The sequence below is a fragment of the Eleutherodactylus coqui genome, chromosome 12 (assembly GCF_035609145.1).
Source record: "Eleutherodactylus coqui strain aEleCoq1 chromosome 12, aEleCoq1.hap1, whole genome shotgun sequence".
Taxonomy (NCBI): Eukaryota; Metazoa; Chordata; class Amphibia; order Anura; family Eleutherodactylidae; genus Eleutherodactylus; species Eleutherodactylus coqui.
The window spans coordinates 104390395-104410355 of record NC_089848.1 but is presented as its reverse complement, the minus strand read 5'-3'; the positions used below and the strand labels follow the sequence as shown (position 1 = coordinate 104410355).

General features: G+C 46.5%; 1 protein-coding gene across 2 annotated transcripts in view; it reads right to left on the bottom strand.

Annotated features, from left to right (window-relative positions):
• The window catches only part of WDR37 (WD repeat domain 37), a 142545-nt gene that overhangs the window by 69856 nt on the left and 52728 nt on the right, over nt 1–19961 (bottom strand). For both annotated transcript variants that reach the window (XM_066585147.1, XM_066585146.1), the window contains one exon: nt 2821–2917. In XM_066585147.1, the coding sequence (XP_066441244.1) occupies nt 2821–2917 (97 nt within the window). The remainder of the gene's footprint in view (nt 1–2820; nt 2918–19961) is intronic.

Below are 19961 nucleotides of genomic sequence, written 5' to 3'. Positions count from 1 at the left end.
TCAACCACCAGCTCATATAAATATAATGGGGGCATAATAAATAACTGCCAGCACGCATATCGGTTCATATAGACATGGATGAAAAACTTGACCCATACGAGGGAGTCTGAGACGATCAACCCGAAAAGCCGCCCTCGTCTGTGGATGGTGCATGAGGGCTCCCTTACACTGGCCAACTGTCGTTCGCCCTAAATGCATGTAGCGACTGAACGACAGATGGCCCGTGTAAACAGGCAGTATCACCTAGGCACAACTGCCTGTTTACTGTGAATGGAGGTGGGCAGGCCGGAATGATCCATGGCGCACCACTCCTCCATTCACTCAGTGATGCTCGGTCTTGTGCACAGGAGCGATCGCTGGGACAACCTGTCGGACATCCGCTCAGGACAGCCTGTCTGACATCCGCTCCCGACAGATCGTCACATCTCAAAGGACCCAACTGTGTCCAGTGGTCATACTTGTTACATCTGTAAGTGGGTTATGCCTTGCACAATCCGTAGCACCTGCAACAAGGATGGCCATTGGACAATGTGGGTTTAAAGTGCTAGATTTAGATGTAGCCACCATCTCCAGACGAAGGCGCCAAAACATACGCTGGCTTGATCACTCCAGACTCCCTCGTTGGGGTTACATTTTTTGTTTCTACTGTCTTCTGTACTGACACGTTATCCATATCTGCATGAACCGTATCGCATGCTGGCCGTTATTTATTATGCATATTCTGTATACTTGATATTAGCCTGTACTATTTATTACACACCTGTAGTTTATATGAACTATTACATGCCGGCATGTATTATATATGCACTTATATTTTATTTGGATTTATATGAATTGTTACTGGATGTTGTCATGTTTCTACTCCTATTAGGGAGATATCTTGAGGTGATGTTCGGCTTCATGTCCACAGGTGGATCAAATTGCGCATGCGGATTTCCGCAGTGGAATCCGACCTTGCCCGAGGACCCTGGTGGTCTTCTACTTACCAGTCCAGGTCTTCATTTTCTTCCCTGCAAATGTGTGCAGAAGCGCGGTGGAATTTTTGTTTCATTTTCTTTTTTAATTGCGGGCGGGCTGCAGATCAGACGGCTTCCATTGACTTCAAGGAAAACCATCCATGCGCGATCCGCACTGAAATGGAGCATGCTTGGATTTTTTTCCCGGACCGCATGCCTTACTTCATTTGCGGACGCCCATGTATCCCTATGGATGGCTTGATTTGAGGATCTGCGGACATCGGCCTTGCACTGTGGCTGTCATTTTTCATTGTTTGTATTTATGTATAATTAAGTTATTATTTGATGTTTTTGTGATGCACTATTTTCCTGTTTTTTATTGGGTTTACCATTTGGAAGGGGTTATCCAGGGAGGGGAAATACTTACCCGGTCTAGTGGTGTCAGAACCTAGAGGATCATGTGGTATGGCCCTTCTGTTGCCAGTCACATCATCCCAATAACTAAGCCAAATCCCTTCCCTGTCCAAAAAGTCAGAGTGGGCCGAGGGGCCTGATAAGGCTGCCCACAAAATACAAACTTTGCACGCACCGTTCCTCTTCTGGCTTCAGAGACATCAGCTTCACTGGCCTCTGGATGACGTGGGGAACATCGCACACATCAACCAAAGGAAGACCGGTTAGCTTAAAGCCGACTCTAGTTGGCTGGCATGGTCCAGGTATGCCCACCAAATCGTTCCGATCCAATTAGCATACGATGAAGGATTTTTAAACAGCAAAACGGGTTTTACCACCAAACACATTTATCCCCGGTCCATTGGGCATCTCCACCAATCCTGATAACTGCATCGTCTAATACGCCATGAACAGAGCAGCAGTGCACATGCTCGACCATCACTTCTACGGAACAGGCAGAGATTGAGGTTTTCGGCAGTCTTTACTCGCAGAAATAGATAGAGCGGTGGTCACCCATGGTCACCACCATCACATTAGGGGGGGTGCAGGTCTCTGGATCACTGGGGATCTCGAAATGATCAGACATTTATACACTATCCTGTGGACACGGCATAAATGTGTTTAGTGGCAAAATCCCTTTAAAGGGCATCTGTCACCACCTTTGAGTCCCAAAAACAAATGTTATGGGACTCAATGATGAGGGTACAAGGTGTTTGGGAAGCGGCTTTCTATATTCAGTGGGTGCCCATTCCAGCACTCCGTCCCTTTGAAATCAGCTCGACTCCTTCATAAAGCCTATGTATGCACGCTCTCCCATAAAAATCAATGGAGTCGAGCTGTGTATGTGCGTCGATTTTGTGGGAACACGGTGCGGAGAATGGGGCTTCTGACTATAAAAAGCGGCTCCCTGGGCACCCTGGTCCTTCACCGTTGAGCTCCATAATGTAGTTTCTGGGGCTCAAAGGTGATGACAGGTTCCCTGTAACTTCAGAAGGCTTGTGGGGCTAATGGGACATAACAGATAATTTCATGGTCGTTAACAAGCATGATGTGGATACAAGGGTGAAACTTGGTGACCGATGCCCTTTAAATATGGAAGATGTAACGATAAGAGGAGCTTTCACTAAAGAAACCGCAAACTAGTCATACAAAATAAACATTCTCACAGCTGCAAAAAGCTCAAAAAATACCAAGCCGAAGCCTAAAGATCAAAGACTTGAAATCTCAGTTATTTCTATCTTTCGGGAGTGCCGATGAAGATCCCACCCAACCACAACATGTCTCTTACCAGCAGCCAAGAAAAAGAAATCTGCTATGAACCCGGCCTATGAAAATAATCGTAAAACCGTATGGGTCTCTTCTTTTGCGTGTGTCTGTGAGGTCGGACACATGCAGACCTTCCAATACTTACATTCTAGATTCTCAATGTAGAGATTCTCAAATTCCCTTTCTATTTGCCCGAAGAGCTCCAGGAGTGTATTTCGCACCGACGATGGCAGCTTGGAATCCTGGAGAGAGAAAACATAACGATGGTTTGTCTACGACTAGTAAAAGGATTATTACTGTGCTACGAGTAAAGCGAATGCCCTTTATCAAGGGCGCCAGACAATGTGATAATGCTGCGGTAGATGCACAAATTGTACTGAATGGACGCAAGAATTGATCATGAAGTCTAAATGTCACAGCAGCTGAAAAGAAATGGGCTAGGAAATAGGAAAAAAGGAGAAAAATCAGAGAAAAAGAACCAAAAGGTGCCACGTAGTTCATGAAAATAGGTGGTCTTATTTTCCTCTTTATATAACCCTTTATATAAGTAAATGGGAAGATGGCACAATGCCTCTAGAGCGCCACCTATTGGAAGGCTGCATTCCTGCAAGCCAATGTCAGACCTTTTAAACAAGCCTTGTAACAATGACTGGAAATATAAGCCAAACTAGTCTTCTCCAGAAGAAAAACATCCACTGACCCACCTTTTTGGGGTTATTGCTCCTCATCAGTGTACAGCTGGCCACTCGCCGCACCTACTAGGTGCTCTTCCCCCCGAGGAGAAAAAAATTACCCCTCCCAACCCTCATCAATAGGCCTTTCACTCAGCCAGCCAGCACCCTACTGTACAGTAATGAGGGGCAAAAACCCCAAAACAGTAATCAGTGTATGTTTTTATCCTTCCTTTTGGAGTAGACTTGTTTTGGCTTCTATTCCTGGTCATTGTTACAAAGCCTGTTTAAAAGGTCAGACATCGACTTGCAGGAATGCTGGCGTCTTATAGGTGGCGCTGTAGAGGCATTGTACCATCTGAATAAATTTCCCAGAGGAGCATGGATGGCCTTATAAGTCTCCTCACACCTACTAGGTGCTCTCCCTTTGTAGGACTAGTTTTTGCAGAGAGCCTTATGAGAAGTGAGCTGCCCCAGTGGTTCTGGAGAGCTAGGTTTTCCTATACCAGAGAGAGTACAACCCTGCTGCCAGGAATGGCACAACCAGCTGCTGTAGTGCAGGTACAAGGAAATGATCTGCTGATCATCCAAGGAAACGTCAGTTGCAAGTCACCGATGGCAAACGCCAAGCTGTCACTGGGAGAGAGATCACTAGCTAGGGCAGATAAACCGACAGCAAGCATCCGGATATTCACGTTTTGGTGGTGTGTAATCACGAGTACCGTCACTCAGGCTCTTTACTGGTAAAACAGATTATTTTACCTTCACCACTATACAGCCTCCCCAAAGGTCCTATGCTAATAATTTGGTCAGGGGACAGTGACTGAACATTTCAGGTAGTGGACTTAGTCTTGCAGGAGCTTCAGTTATCTAAATGACTAAGTAACTCCATAGGAGACTCCTATTTCAAAACAACATATATCGAGCCATTTACCCCTGGCCAGGGAAAACCATATATTCACTGTGATAATTCTATATTGTGTGAACAAGATTAACGACTCCCTATTCGTTGCGAATGGACAGAGTTATAGCACTGCTTCACTGAACAGGAAATCCTATTGATGACTTCACTCCAGGATAGGTCGTCAATAGTTGACTTGTTGGGGTCCACCACTCGGGACACCAGCCAATCAGCAGATGGGACACCCACCATCCTTCCGCTACACACTGGGGTACACAGCAGAAGCTCATAGCCCCAAGCCCTGTGCAGTGGCCAGAGCTTGTAATTGCAGGCATAGCTCTCACTAAAATCAGTGACAGCTTCATCTAAAGTCACAAGCGTAGGCCACAACACGGGAGACGAGGAAGCAGCTTCCGCTCTAACCCCTGGGTATTGTGGCACTGACAGCGGGTAGTAGATCAGCTGGGGTCCTGAGTGGCAGCTCCCAGCAGACCTACTATTGATGACCTATTCCGAGGATGGCTAAGCAGTAGTAGTATTTCCCTGGAAAACTCCTTTAAGACTGCCTGGCCTGAAATTTGTACCTAGGTTTTAGTAAATTTGCTCCAATGTATCTAGAGTAACCTCTGATTGCTCCTATTAGCCTTTAGGCTATGGTTTCCTTACATGGGGAGCCTAGACTGGAGACCGATCCGCGTTAATACAGGCCAAACCATTCCTACGATCGCCCGGTCGGGGCGATATATAAAGTGTCCAAAAATAGATCGCCAGTTTTAGAACATACAACACAAGCAAAAAGGAACACAAAGTGTTAGAACTTGCTGATATCATCAGACTCCGGTCTCATCTTCCTCACGTAGAATGAATATAAAATACACGATTACTCGCCGTCTATAATACTTACCGCTACAATGTGAGCGTGGCACGATCCCTACACATCATAGAGCGCTCCATACAATTCCTCCTCAGCTGAAATCTATAAAAAGCCAATGCTTTCAGGCGTCTGCCACAGAAATCCAATATATGCTTGTGTATGAACGTCCGCTCATGTCTAAAGATCAATTAATATTGCGCCATGCAGAGAGAAATCAATATCTCATCCGCGTCCGTATGACGGGGACTTCTCGGTGTGCCAAAAATAAAATTATATGGGCAGGAAAGAGTTAAGGCTTGAAGAGTACGGCTAGATTCACACGGGCGATAAAACCGCGCAATGCAAGAGGGAGTAAAAACGCAGAATTATGAAACCACATGATAAGGTTACGTTTTTAACATTAGAAAGTCCTTAAAAAAAAAAAGTCACGCAATTTTATCGCAGGCGACAACGAGATTATTCTCACGCAAAAGCATCGCTGACGCTCACAAATCGCAGGAAAAGAGACATGACCGCCAGTGCGAAGGAGCCCTAAGGCAGATGCACCACTTTTGTTGTCCCCCGATGCAGCGCAGGTGCCCCCGTACCGGCCGCTCCACTTCCAGAAGAACCCAAGACACTAACGTACCTACTGCACACCGAAGATGGGAAAAGTTCCCCAAACAGCCCGTCTGGGTGCGGTTTACCTTTTCCTTCTGGGAAAGACTCTGTTTTGCCTTATATTCCCAGTCATTGCTACAAGAACTCGGAGGGGGGGGGGGGGGGGGGAGAATCGCAGCATGTCCTATTTTAGCGCGATTTCTACGCGGATGGGATCCATTGAAGTCAATGGAAGCCATCCAAACCGCGGCCGTTCCGCAGTGACAGCTGCAGACAGGCTGTGGAATTCGTGTTATCACCTAGCGAGAGGCGCAGCATTACAGATGGAGAAACACTGTGGACAGGTCCGCAGGGGTGACCGGGCCGGGCACCAGGTCAGATTCCACAGTGGGATCCTGCGTGCGGAATCCGACCCGGCCGTGTGCAGGCGGCCTTAATATGACAAAGGATGCGACTAGTTCATTCTTGTTTGGTCCACATCATCCATGTACAAACAGGGCCATAGAGCCGTATTGTAGGGCAAAGGGGGTGCAAGGAGTCACATTAAGGCCATGTGCAAGAGATCTACTGCTACGGTAGCAATGAAGAACGGTCTTTCCTTGGGGTTTTAGTTTATTTTTCTATAATTCAGCAGCTTTCAGGTTATTAGGCCAGTTTAACCCCTTAAGGACACCATCCTTTTTTTTCTTTCCATTTTTGGTTACTGCTACCTACTTTCAAAAAGAAAATCGCGAACTCTTATTTTCCCATCAATGTAGCCGTTTGCCTCATGCGGGATGAGTTGTATGTTTTCTGATGGTACCACTTACTCATATAATGTACTGAAATAAACTTTAAAAACTTTCTAAGTGGAGTGAAATGGAAAAAAACAAATGCTATTTCGCCATCTTTGGGGGCTGGTGGGGGTTTCGTCTTTTTACAGCAGACAGAGCTTTACTCTATAGGTCCAGACGATGACAACAAAACCGCATGCATATTCTTCTTTTCTGCTGTACTAATTTTAAAAAATAAAATAGCTTAAAAAAAAAAAAAAAAAAAAGGAAAAAAATAGTTATTTTCCGTTGCCATCTGCCAGCCATAACGCCATCTTCCCGTCTGAGTGCTGTGTGGGGTTTGCTTCTTGTGGGTCTATTGGTACCATTTCGGAAACCATATTTTCATCTCTTTTTACCGCATTCTGTCTTGGGGACGGTGACCAAAGTAGAGCCATTGTAACACTGTCTATGTTTTTCTGACAATGTTCACCGTGTGGGATAAATAATGTATGATTTAATGGATCTGACTCTTAAAGGACGCCGTAATTGAAATTAGGTTTTGGTTTTCTTTTAAAATTATAAATACAGGAAAAAGGTTTTTTGAACCTCGAATATCCTTTTTTTTTTTGCAATGTAAAACATTTCTTCACTTCTTTTTTGTTTAGACTCGATGAGGGACTTGAGCTTGCGATCATTTGACAGGCACGCCTTAATAGGTTGCCGTGGCAACCTGGAGCCTTCTAAAAGGCGCAGTTCGATGACGTTGGCAATGGGCACCATTCACTTGAGAGCAGTGTTGTCAGAATTGCTGGGGGTCACTGGTGATGGGAAATAAACGTCGGGATGGTAAATCCCCTTTAAAGCAGCGTTCCCACCAATGTAATTTCTGACACATGTTGGATCCAAACGGCACTGGACAGATTCTATTGTCTAATTGTTCTGCCAGCTCCCACATTTTCAGTGACGATAGACAGCATCATGCTGCGCTATTTCTTGCAAGATTTTATGCTAGATCTGCGTCAAAGGCTCCAAACTGGGCGACTAGCGCGGTATTTACTGTATTTCAGAATAAAGAGAGGGGGATAAAGGCCAGGACGACATCGGGACATTAGCCAGGACGACATCGGGACATTAGCTGTGGCAGTAGAAATTTATAAGCCTTTAAAAAAAAAAAAATCTGTTTTAGTGTAAATGGTGATAATTTTCCATTGAATCCCAAGTAATGGCATTGTGCTGCAGCTATAGATATGAAATAAGAAGGTGCGATATCCGGAGAGTTTACATGCTGCCATCCCAGAACTGTTGGCACGTCATGGCATTTTTACAGACCTTCACAACAGTGTAGCATGGATTCCTGCAGTAGGTATGTGCTATGGATTACCACAGATACACTAGGAGAGGTCAGAGCTCCGAAAACCCATGAAAAGGGATATCCAAGTAACAGAAAAAAATAGATCTAAAATGCAGAAGTGTCCGGCGGCCGTTACAGGAAGCCTAGAGAAAAATGCAGATTCAAGCGGAAGAAAAGTTACATTCTTACATGCCGCTTCAGCACTTAAAGGGGATGTGTAATCAGAAAATGAGCCGTTCTATAAATCACATTGTTGTGTGAAACTTTTTTTAAATTCTTGGTCATAATCAGTATTAAAAAAAAAAAAAAATAAAATCCAGCATTTTTCCCCACTGACCACTGAGCCCAATACTAATCTGTCAATTCCTGTTCTGTAGGGAAAGCTCTGCAGCCGTGATCACATTAACATCCACACAGCCTGGATTACACAGAGAGAGGACGCCTCCATGTAGATAACACAGGTGCAGCATATCATCTATTGTGAATAATGGATCCTATCTACACCCCTCCATGCAGAATGATCTCCGCACAGCATGTCTACATTGTGTCCATTGTGTGAATGGCCCATGAAGCTGCTGTAAAGCTCATGTCTAAATGGTCATAGTCATGTTAAGGCAATAGAATAAAAAGTTTAACAATCTTTTATCACCTATCAATTGGAGAGACGAAAAAAAAGGCTAATCAGTGGGGGGGTCTCACCACTAAGACCCCATCCACCCTAAAAATGGGGATCCTGTGTCCCCCTCTTCTCCTTACTGCAGGCTCATTGCAAACCCAGCAGTGACCAAGATAAAATGGAGCAGTAGTCGATTATATGCATACTGCTTAATTCATTTCAGTGGGTCCGACAAAAAACCTATAGTACAAGTGATCAATTATCTGAGGCAGTCCCACTGAAATGAATGAAGCAGCATAGTGGCACATTAGCTGGAGGTAAACAGGGAAATATGAAATACATTACAAACAGTGCATTCTTTTGGTCACATTTCTTCTCTCTTTCTTACTTGCAGTTAAAAAAAAGAAAAAATTTGTTGACCGTTGTAAATCACATTTCAAGTGGCTACCAGTAGGGGTCTCCCTTCCAGATTCTCTGCAATCCACTGTCAGTCATGAAGTACAGAGTTTCCTTAGTAACAAGGACACGTGGATATCTGCATAGTAACAGGGGAAGGGCTATCTTAAAGGCCCATTTAGACACAACAATTCTCGCCCGGAAGCCATCTTTTGAGCGATAATCGTTGTGTCTAAACGCGCGGCCGTTGTGAACTATTCGCTGATCGCTGACTTTTAGCTTGCTAGAAGTCAGCAATCAGCCTCATCAGGGACGCGTACAGAGTTATCAACGGGATACAGCTGATACTATTGTTTCAGCTGGTATCCCACTTGGAGAACAAATCACAGGTATGCAGAAAACAAGCGGTCCAGCTTCTCTTCTGCATACCCAGCTCAGAGAGTTCAGCTGTATACCAGCTGAGCGCTCCAAGACAATAACATCTGTATGCAGAAGACAAGCGGCCTCGCTTGTCTTCTGCACACCCCACTCAGAGCGCTCAGCTGTATACCAGCTGAGCGCTCCGAGAAGAGAACAGCTGTATACAGAAGATTGCAGTCCCACTTGTCTTCTGTATACAGTGTGAGCTTCATTTACACACTAATAAGCTGTTAAGTAGCTAATTAGCTACTTAAGAGCTTATGCAAAGTGAACACACTGTCCCTCAAACTGCCGTTTGAACGAATTTTGAGCAATCATCTTGCCGTGTAACTGCACACAATGATTATGTCTCAAAAGATGTCTTTTGAGTGACTTGAGCAAGAATCTAAATGGGCCTTAACAAGTGGCACTTACAGGCTAACAGGTCTGCAGACACTGTGATAGGGATTTCCACAGTCTCTGCTCTCCTCCTATTACAGTGTGTGGGTGCGTGTCTCAGTGCATGCACGCTCCACACACATTATACTGGGTTTACTAACCTTTCGTCCAGAATGTCTCTGAATGCCTGACTGTCCTGGGAAAGCAGAGGAGCAGGCATTCAGACACAGTCACCCAGCTGATTGGCCCACAGAGTGCAATTCAACACATGAAGGGCAAGGAAGTCAAGACAGTGAACTGCTGGCAGAATTCTAGGCTCGCTAACTGCTCACTCCCCGATACTAGAATGCAAACAGCAGAACAGAAAGATTTGGAAGACCAATAAATGAGGCCTATTGTATAATCGATGGTAAAATAAGAAGCTTTGTGATTCAGAGCAGTGAATAATTTACACGTGAAAACCCATCGGACAAGTTCAGTCAAAAGTAAAAAATGAGAGAATTACTTTAAGAAGAAATAAGAGTGTCGCCTTTTAGGGGATCCAAGTGCGCAAGCTTTTGTTAAAGAACTTCTTCAAATTGGTGAAGGTACTTTTCCCACCGAGTGGTCATTTGGAAAAATGTATTTTCCAGATAATTTTATGGCGACGTTGTCAGCAGATCAGTTTATCCAAACATATCAGAAAAGCACAAAAATCACATTTGGTGGTTGATGGATCCATCGTTGCTAAAAATGATGCAGTCGATGAAATCAACAGCGGCAATCAGGATAGGATTCCAGGCTACGTAAGTGAATATAATTTCATCAATATGGCTGTGGATGCTGACGAGGCTGTATATTGTCCAAAGGAGTTTCTCAAGTCTCTTGACCAACTTGGGATGCCACCACATCGCCTGCGCCGGCTGGCTCACCCATATACTGCTTCAGAATCCCAACCCTCCTAGGTTACGTAATGGTATAAGGCTTTACGTCACCAGAATGTTGTCCAACGTCAGAGGTGACATTACTGACTAGAAAGAGAAAGGCAGACCATGTATTCATTCCTCGCATTCTGCCCATTGCAACAGATTTGCCCTTCAGTTTTAAGTGGTAACAATTCCCACTATGACTGGCATTCGATGACCCCATCGACAAGATACAGGGCCAGTCGGTCAAGCTTTGTAGCATTAGCTGGGAGTATGTAGTAGGCTCACCAAATCATTTATCTAGGCTCCAACAAAAACATTTACGAAGAACTTTTACAATGATCACGCCTTCCAGGGTGGCATTATGCATCCCCATCAATAAGGCCCAGGGTGGCATCATGCATCCCCATCAATAAGGCCCAGGGTGGCATTATGCATCCCCATCAATAAGGCCCAGGGTGGCATTATGCATCCCCATCAATAAGGCCCAGGGTGGCATTATGCATCCCCATCAATAAGGCCCAGGGTGGCATTATGCATCCCCATCAATAAGGCCCAGGGTGGCATCATGCATCCCCATCAATAAGGCCCAGGGTGGCATTATGCATCACCATCAATAAGGCCCAGGGTGGCATTATGCATCACCATCAATAAGGCCCAGGGTGGCATTATGCATCACCATCAATAAGGCCCAGGGTGGCATCATGCATTACCATCAATAAGGCCCAGTGTGGCATCATGCATCCCCCATCAATAAGGCCTAGGGTGGCATTATGCATCACAATCAATATGGCCCAGTGAACAATAACTTATCCAACTGGACCAAGTCAACAAACATTTCTAGGAAAGAAATAACATTGGAAAAAAACCGGGTATGGTTAGTTCGCTTTCACTTATTGCACAGTACATTCTCGCTATGAGGCTTCCCAGACCAGATACCTTCTACTGCTTCTCTACATTGAAAATAGATGGTACTCTTCCCTTTCTCCTCTCCCCACACTTCCCATACATCCCCTAAGGCCTCCCTCACACAGATGTTTTTGTACAGCGTTTAGCGTGGCCTTTTCAGCGCTGCGCTAAACGTTGTACAGCGCTCCCATTCATTTAAATGAGACTGTTCACACAAGCGTCAAAGCCCTGCGCTTTGACAGCGATGCATGCTCTATCTTCGGCCATTTTCAGCCATGCGTCACCTATTGAAACGAATGGGCAGAGTTTTCAGACCTGCTGAAAACGTGGCACAACTTGGTGCCACGTTTTGGCAGTGCTAAACGATAGCGCTAGCTGCACTACGTTAAAGAAAAAACAAAAAACGAATCTTCACCAAGCTGGCACCATCGGGGGCGCCGCCGCTGCTCTCCGCAGTTCCGTGCAGGCTCCTGGGCACTTGTCAATCCGATAAGGCATCCATTGCTAGTGAAAGGGATTGAAATTCTCACCTCCCAGCGATAGAATGCTCCGATTGGTTCAGGATAGCCGGCTTCACCAATCAGAGCTGGCGCTCGATGGACCAATCGCAGGCATTCAATGAGTAGCTGCGATTGGTGCATTCAGCGCTGGCTGTGATTGGCTGAGCCTGCTCACACTCAGTGGGCTCAGCCAATCAGAGCAATCTCTTGCTGGAAGCGGAGTCTTCAAACCCTGTCACTAGCAAAAGAAGCTCTGTTGGCGATGACACATGCCGGGAAGCTTGCCCGTAGCTGGGCTGCTGCGATTCTGCAAACGACTGTGTGAGGGAGGCCTAAAACTTTCTTGCTTTGTTGTTACTGTTTTTTTTGTTATTTTATGTTTATATGCCAGTCAGCCTTTGTATATGTCCCTCTGGGCAAAGCAATGTCTACAACTACATGTGGTTTTGGAATGCCTTCTATAAGGGCCCTTTTACACGGGACAATCTGTTGGGTAACAGAGACCGATAAGTCGTCTCAGTGAACCGTTCCTGTGCTTCTACATAGGAATGCATTAACTAGGAATTGGATCCCTTTAAAATAGAACTTTCATTGAATTATACAAGGATTGCCCATTATGTCTGTCTACATTGTCAGGGCTATCCCATATTTGGATAGCTGTCAGTCTATGACTATAGTTATATTTGCATGTGTTAGGCCTCATGCACACGGGCGGATTTGATTTGCAGAACCCGCGGCGCAGGAGCTCGGCAAATCAAGCCGCTCATAAGAATGCATGTACGCCCGCAGAGCAGCAAAATGCATGCGGATGTGATTTTTTTTCCCCCCGGTATGTGAATCGCACGTGCGGGAAGAAATCGCAGCATACCCTATTTTCCTGCGGATCCTGCAGGGACGGCTTCCATTGAAGTCAACGGAAGCTATTCTATCCACTGCACACCCACTGAAGTGCCGCAGTTACGGAGGAAAGCAGGAGGTTTTTTTAAAAAGGCACTGCGCATGCGCTGGTCGCGTTGGCGTGCCCGAACGCATCCCCTGTGCTGAAGATCCGGCAGCGACGGACAGATTCTGCTGCGGGACCAGTGCGTGCCAGTGTGTATGTAGTATTGGAGAGGATGATCACATGGCCAACGTAGAGGCCAAAAACAAATAAATTCTCCTAGCTGGAGGTACGGGGAAGCCTCCAGAACACCGTCTATAGCATCTGACTACATGATCTGATTAACAGAAGCCGCTACCCCATCCTACAGCATTTAACATGCTGGGAAACTGCATGACTGTCTAGCTAGGTTCTGAGTAATAGCAATGCCCCAAAGGGTTAATAGTACAGGTAATAAAAGATGAAACTGCTCTACCAACATGCCTTACCACCTAAGTGGCGTCTTCAGAGGAATAGAGGAGCTATGCTCATAGACCGAAGGCCTAGCGATCCCATGCTATTAACCCTCTGACGCATTGCTATTACTCAGAACACACATAAAGGGTCAGACATTGATTTGCAGGAATGCTGCCATCCAGTAGGTGGCGCTGCAGAGGTATTGTTCCATCATCTTTATTTGCATATATTTCCCATAGGAGCATGCATGTCCTTAAAAGTCTCCTCACTCACTTCCTAGGTGTCTCTACACACCTTCTAGGTGCTCTTCTTAAGGAGAGAGGTTACCCCTCCTGATCCACATTCGTAGGCCTCTGACTAGAAAGTCCAGAAACCTCCTGCAGACTGATGAGGGGTAAAAACTCTGAAACAGCTGTCTGTGTATGGATTCTGGCTTTGTTTTCAATTCCCAATCATTGTTATAAAGACCTGTATAAAGGGTTGGACATTGATTTGCAGGAACGCTGCCATCCAATAGGTGGCGCTGCAGAGGTATTGCTCCATTTTCCTTATTTGCATAAACAAGAGAAAAACCTGGTTGGAGGCAGCGGGTGCAGAGCGGTGTGGGCGGCCGCACTGACACGAGGACGTGACGGGTCTTCGTTAACGGGTATGTATGCACAAGCTTGTTTCGCCCTACCCAGTGATCTTACAGGCTCAGGCACCATATAATCCCCTACTTTACAAATTAATTTACAGAAGATTCTAATGAACTCATATTCTCCGGCTATCGGACAGCCGTCTCTGCAAACATGTAACGTAATCCAATTAGCCGTTTATACAGTAAATCACGTCGGTTTAATTACAATGGTGATCGCCGGAACAACATCTGCTGCAATCCCCTTCCAGTAGATACAAGATGCAAACAGCAGCCGGCGAAAATCTGCCATAAATGGACACAAAAGAGAAGAAATCTGAAGCTAAACACGGAGCGCTATAAACCAGGAGCGCCGACATCAACGCCGCGGATGTGAGGAAGCAATGTCACAGAGCAGCTCGCTCCACGTCTGTTCCCACCGCACAGTTTGCCTTTTCCCGTTCTAGAAATGTCAGGCGACGCTTTTATGATCAACACTTATCAAAACTCAACGTTTTTTTTTTTTTTTTTTTAACCCCCCCCCCCCCCCCCCCGTTCGGCGCGAGACAACCCCGATGCAGGGGTTAAAAAAACAACCCGCACAGCGCTTACCTGAATCCCGGCGGTCCGGCGTCTTCATACTTACCTGCTGAAGATGACCGCCGGGATCCTCTGTCTCCGTGGACCGCAGGGCTTCTGTGCGGTCCATTGCCGATTCCAGCCTCCTGATTGGCTGGAATCGGCACGTGACGGGCGGAGCTACACGGAGACGGCATTCTACACGAGCGGCCCCATAGAAGACTGCAGAAGACCTGGACTGCGCAAGCGCGGCTAATTTGGCCATCGGAGGGCGAAAATTAGTCGGCTCCATGGGAACGAGGACGCCAGCAACGGAGCAGGTAAGTATAAAACTTTTTATAACTTCTGTATGGCTCATAATTAATGCACAATGTATATTACAAAGTGCATTAATATGGCCATACAGAAGTGTATAGACCCACTTGCTGCCTCGGGACAACCCCTTTAAGTCTAAATGACCTGAAATCCTCGTATACGACTCATAATAATGTAACCAGCAGAAGATCATTCAAATTTTATATATTTTGGTCTAAGCGCAATCCTGGGACAATGGACATCACAGCCGCACCTGCAGGTAAAAGCGCCGGCCACTAAATAGGGGTCAGAGCAGCAGCTTCTGCTCTGTACCCCCGCATGCAGCGGCGCTGACAACAGGCGCCTGATCAGCTGATTGGTTAGGTCAGCGGGCACCGGCCGATCGACTATTGAAGACCAAACCTCAGGATAAGCCATAAATAGTATTTCCCTGGAAAATCCCTTTAATTGGGATTTTCTTCAGATTCTGTTGCAGATTTAACCCCTTCAAATTGAATTCAATTGAAAAGTTGAGATCTGCATCCAAATCCGCAACGTGTGACCCTTAGGCCTCCTTCACACAGGCGACAAAGTCGCGTGATTTTGTTGCGGTGCTACAAATCGCCTATATGTAAAGCCCATGCTTTCCTATAGGTTACTTCACACATGCGATGTTTTGTAGCCTGCGACAACCAGACACAAAAACCTCGCAGGTCCGGCGATATGCCTGCGACATGAAAGTTTTGTAGCCCACGTTTCCCTATGGAGCCTTCCTCTCTGTTGCACCACATTGAACGAAAACACGATTTTCGTGAGGTGCGATGCAACTTTGACAGTAGGAAGTCCTGCTGTCAAAGCTATAATCTAAGCCTTAGCTGCTGAATTTAAAAAAAAAAAAGGAAAAAAAAAATAGAACATGCCGCCATTTTTTCCCAGCGGCGTACATCCACAGCAGAATCCCGCATGCGAGGACTGAGCTCTCAGGTTCAATTAAACCCAATAGCTGCGTTATTCGGCCACGGATTTACGCCGCGAGGCACATGGCATAAATCCATCCGTGGGCATTAGCCCTAAGGAGGAGTTCACGCGGGGCGGAATTGCCACGGAATTTCCACGTAGCCCCTCCACACGAAAATTCCACAGCATTAACAGTAGTAGCAAATTGGACAAGCTTTTGAAAATCTCAGCCACGAGCTGTGGAAGTAACCCGCACAAAGCCCGTGCGGAAATCGAGTTGCATTGTAGAATCCAATTCCGGAGCGTGTCAATTTTAATGCCGTCTCCACTGCGGAGTTCACCTCCTCTCAATGAGGGCGTGAATTCTGCACAGGAATTTGTGATAAAACCAGCAACAAACGGTGCAGGTGTGGAGGCAGGCCTTCCACGGCTGATCTGTGGCGGAATGCTCGCTGCGGACACTCTGCTGGAAATCAGCCCGGTGTGAACCCAGCCTTATAAGTAGTAGGAGCGGCATAGAGGGAAAGCAACAGAACGAACGGATAGACTATACTATAAAAAGGCACAGGTAAAGTAAGCCCCGTGGTATATTACTGTAATATGTGCAACAACAGCTCGTTCTTCACTATAGACAGGGAATTAGGCGCTGTAATTAGCAGTACAACAAACTAATTAGAGCCAGGAAAGTACAAGTGACCGGAGGCTCCCACACATGCCAGGAAATGCTTTTATTTTTACCTCCAACAAAGGGAAAGATATTTTTTTATTGCAAGGGCTGCGAGACGCCGGGGGAGCGGGAAGGGGAGCGGGAAGGGGAGAGGGGGACGTTTGATGCCTTCCTTTCAAGGAAATAATCAGGAGATGAAAAACAAAACTCTGAGATTACAATGGAGCGAACGATGTGAGGAAGCGGACTGACTGCCAGTAATGGAGTCGAGAATTTCCTATAGGGGTAAACGGCTCACTGGGGGGTTTGCTTTGTCTCGGTTTGGGTCGACATATCACAAGGATATCAGAGAAGACTTGATAGATTTGTCAAACATTTCAAAAGAGCAAACTGAACTTTGAGACAAGTTGGATTATTAGTCAATGTGATAAATTAGCAAAAATGCTAATTACTTTATTTAATCTAAAAAGCCCTCTTAACTAGAGATGACCGAGCATACTCGCTAAGGACAATTACTTGGGCGAGCATTGTCCTTAGTGAGTACCTGTCCGCTCGGAAGAAAAGGTTCGGGTGTCGGCCGGGGTTGGGGAGTAGCAGGGGAGAGCAGGGGGGAACGTGGGGGGGAGATCTATCTCGCCTTCTCTTTCCCCCCTGCTCACTCCCGCAACTCACCGCTCACCCATGCCGGCACCCGAACCTTTTCTTCTAAGCGGGCAGGTACTCGCTAAGTACAATGCTCGCTCGAGTAATTGTCCTTAGCGAGTATGCTCGCTCATCTCTACTCCTAACCCTTTCCAATCCAATTTGTATCCTGGTTTTCCTAGGGTGCTTAGTCTTTTTCTGTTGTTAAGCAGAGGCGCTATCTGCTGGCTAAAGCCAGTACTGCATGAGGTGACACGTTGCATAGGCTCCAACAGCAGAGAGGCTGGCAATATACAGTAAGAGAACCCCGACGGACATCTTCCAACATCGGGGCTGTACAGCCTTAAACCATAATGTCTTCAGAGGTCAGACAGTGGATTGGAAAGGGTTAAAGTGCTGGCCACCAGGATCATCCTTCCTTTTCATTTGCTTGGGAGGAGCGAGGCAAGGTGGGAGAAAGGAGAAGGACTCATACAGGCTACTGCTGGAGCTAATTGAGAATTAGCCAGGCTGAATGCAGCGAAGCACGCAAATCATAAAGATGCGTCTCTGGCAGCTCTTCTCATTTCCCGACCAATGACGGCCCAGATGTGCTCAATGGGAGAAAAGCCCAGAGACGCTGCAGGCCATGGTAGAAGATTTAGGCCACTCAGACTGTTCACAGTCGCACGAGTAACATGCAGCCTGGCAATGTCTTTTTGAAAAACGGCTCCTGGGGTACTTTAGAGAAATGGTTCAAAGACCAAATCAACATAACGCTGAGCCGTTCGTGTACCTGGACACACCAAAATCGCAGGAGTAGGATCGATGCAACCTTCCTTCGCAAAGGCTTCCTCATGGCATTGCCCACGTGGTCTCCAGAGTGATCTGCAGCTATCATTACATCTAAGACAAAAGTGGGACTCATCGCTAAAGAGGGCAGACCTCCACTGCTGTCTTGCTCTGTGCAGTGGCCGGGGTCAGACCTTTGGCAAGGGGCGACAGAGGGGATACAAGATAGTGCAAGGTCACGATGGCGTTAGTGTCTCCTCCGGGAACCTCTAAAAACATGGCCTGGCTGCACGCAGAGGATAAAATTAGCAACCGTGCTATGGAACTCTCGGTACTTATCTGTTCACGTGACGCCAGTGCCTCTTCTGAGTGATAAATCACCCGAGTTGAATAAATGAGTCCACAGTCAAAGTTGAAGTTTCAAATCTGAGACACATGGTTTTCTTTTCCTCATTATTTCCAACTTTGATTTTCTAAGAACTTCTAACAGACAGTCTTAGGTACAACACTTTGGTAGTTAGGAGTCACTCTTCCCCCGTAGTACAGTCATCATCAGTCCAAGTTATCTGATGGTAGAGCTCTTGAGAGCACACTCTGGACATGGAGGTGAAACACTTATTTCTCATTCATCACTCGCTACATCCCTGTACTCTCTTCTCTAGCAGTGTTCTCGCAGTGCAGTTGCTTACGTAAAAAACTTGTTCTCTGACCTGCAATAGCGGAGTCAGTCCCTTATCTACAACATGTAGTTAAGCAAGGGGGTGTGTGATACCATCCGCCCAACTCCTTACACAGGACCCGGTCTCTGAGCTCCAGTCCCCGGAAGGATACTTCTCATAACAATTGGGAAAAGGCCCGGGACTCTGCTCAGGCAGAAGCAGTAGAGCCACCTGCTCACACATCCTCCACTACCTACATCTCTACTCTCCCTTGACACTACTAGCTTAGCCCCAACCTCTCTAACGACCAATCAGGCCACGCAAAGCAGGTTAGGCAGACAGATACACCGCCACCTCTAAGAATGGTGACACCAACATGAACACAGTACATAGACCAACATACACGCAAAGACACAAAGATAATCCAACTGGGGTAGACAAACACCAATTAGAGGTACCCCAACTCTGGGCCATTACACTCTGTACCACGCCAGCCTTGGGGGTAGCTCGTAGCCCAATGTCATGTGAGCGCCTTCTGATGGTTTGGGTAGAAAAGGTTTGATGCCCCAAGACTTGGGATGTGGCGTCCAATTTTACTCATAGTACAGAATGGATTACTATGGGCCATTCTTCTAGTGTGACAATCAGTCTATGCAGAGGTTGGCCTCTGTGCACCTCTTGCTGCCATTTGAGTCTGTCATACTCCCAGCCACTGGGACACGAAACGTTAAACAGTGCCGATCTCAGCCTAGGGGTGTAGTGATCTGCCGGACTAATAAACCAAGGTCTCTCAGTTCCAGGATTCTGTCCCTCATAGTTTGCCACAAGTGGCAAGCATCAGACAATTATACAAGACTGTCCGATTTTTTGAGGTTTCATGTGGCTGGGGGGAAAAAAACCACACACAACAACTTGTTTTCGATCTGATCTTTTATACAACTGAAGCTCCTCCCACATGCCACAGATTGGAGCTAGGTGATTGAAGCCGATCTTCTCCTGGCTCCTCCAGTCCCCCGGGTCACCTCACCTCCAGCCGGCCGGATCCTCTTCTTCCTGCTTCGGAGCGTCCATTAGCTGCAGTTCAGGATAGTGAACGCTACAGGTGATGTAGCGTTTCACTACCTAGCAGGGAATGCCGAATTCTTGGCAGCCTGCTTAAGCGCGATATCTCACCGCTAGTGTTTCATATAGTATATGAAACACTAGCGGCGAGACATCGCACATGTGCAGTCATGCTAAACCAGGCTGCAGAGCTTTCGGCATCCCCTGCTAGGCAGTGAACACTATGTCACTAGTGAAGTAGCGCACACTGACCTGCAGGAAGCAGAGTGCTGGCAATCTACGCTTCGTCACAGGAATAAGAGGATCCGGACTGCTGGAGATGAGCTGACCGGAGTGACTAGTGGAGCCAAGATCGGGGAGGTGAAGATCTGGTAAGGAGACTGCCTGGGGAGGAATAGGCAAGTATAGAATTTTTTTTTCTTAATGA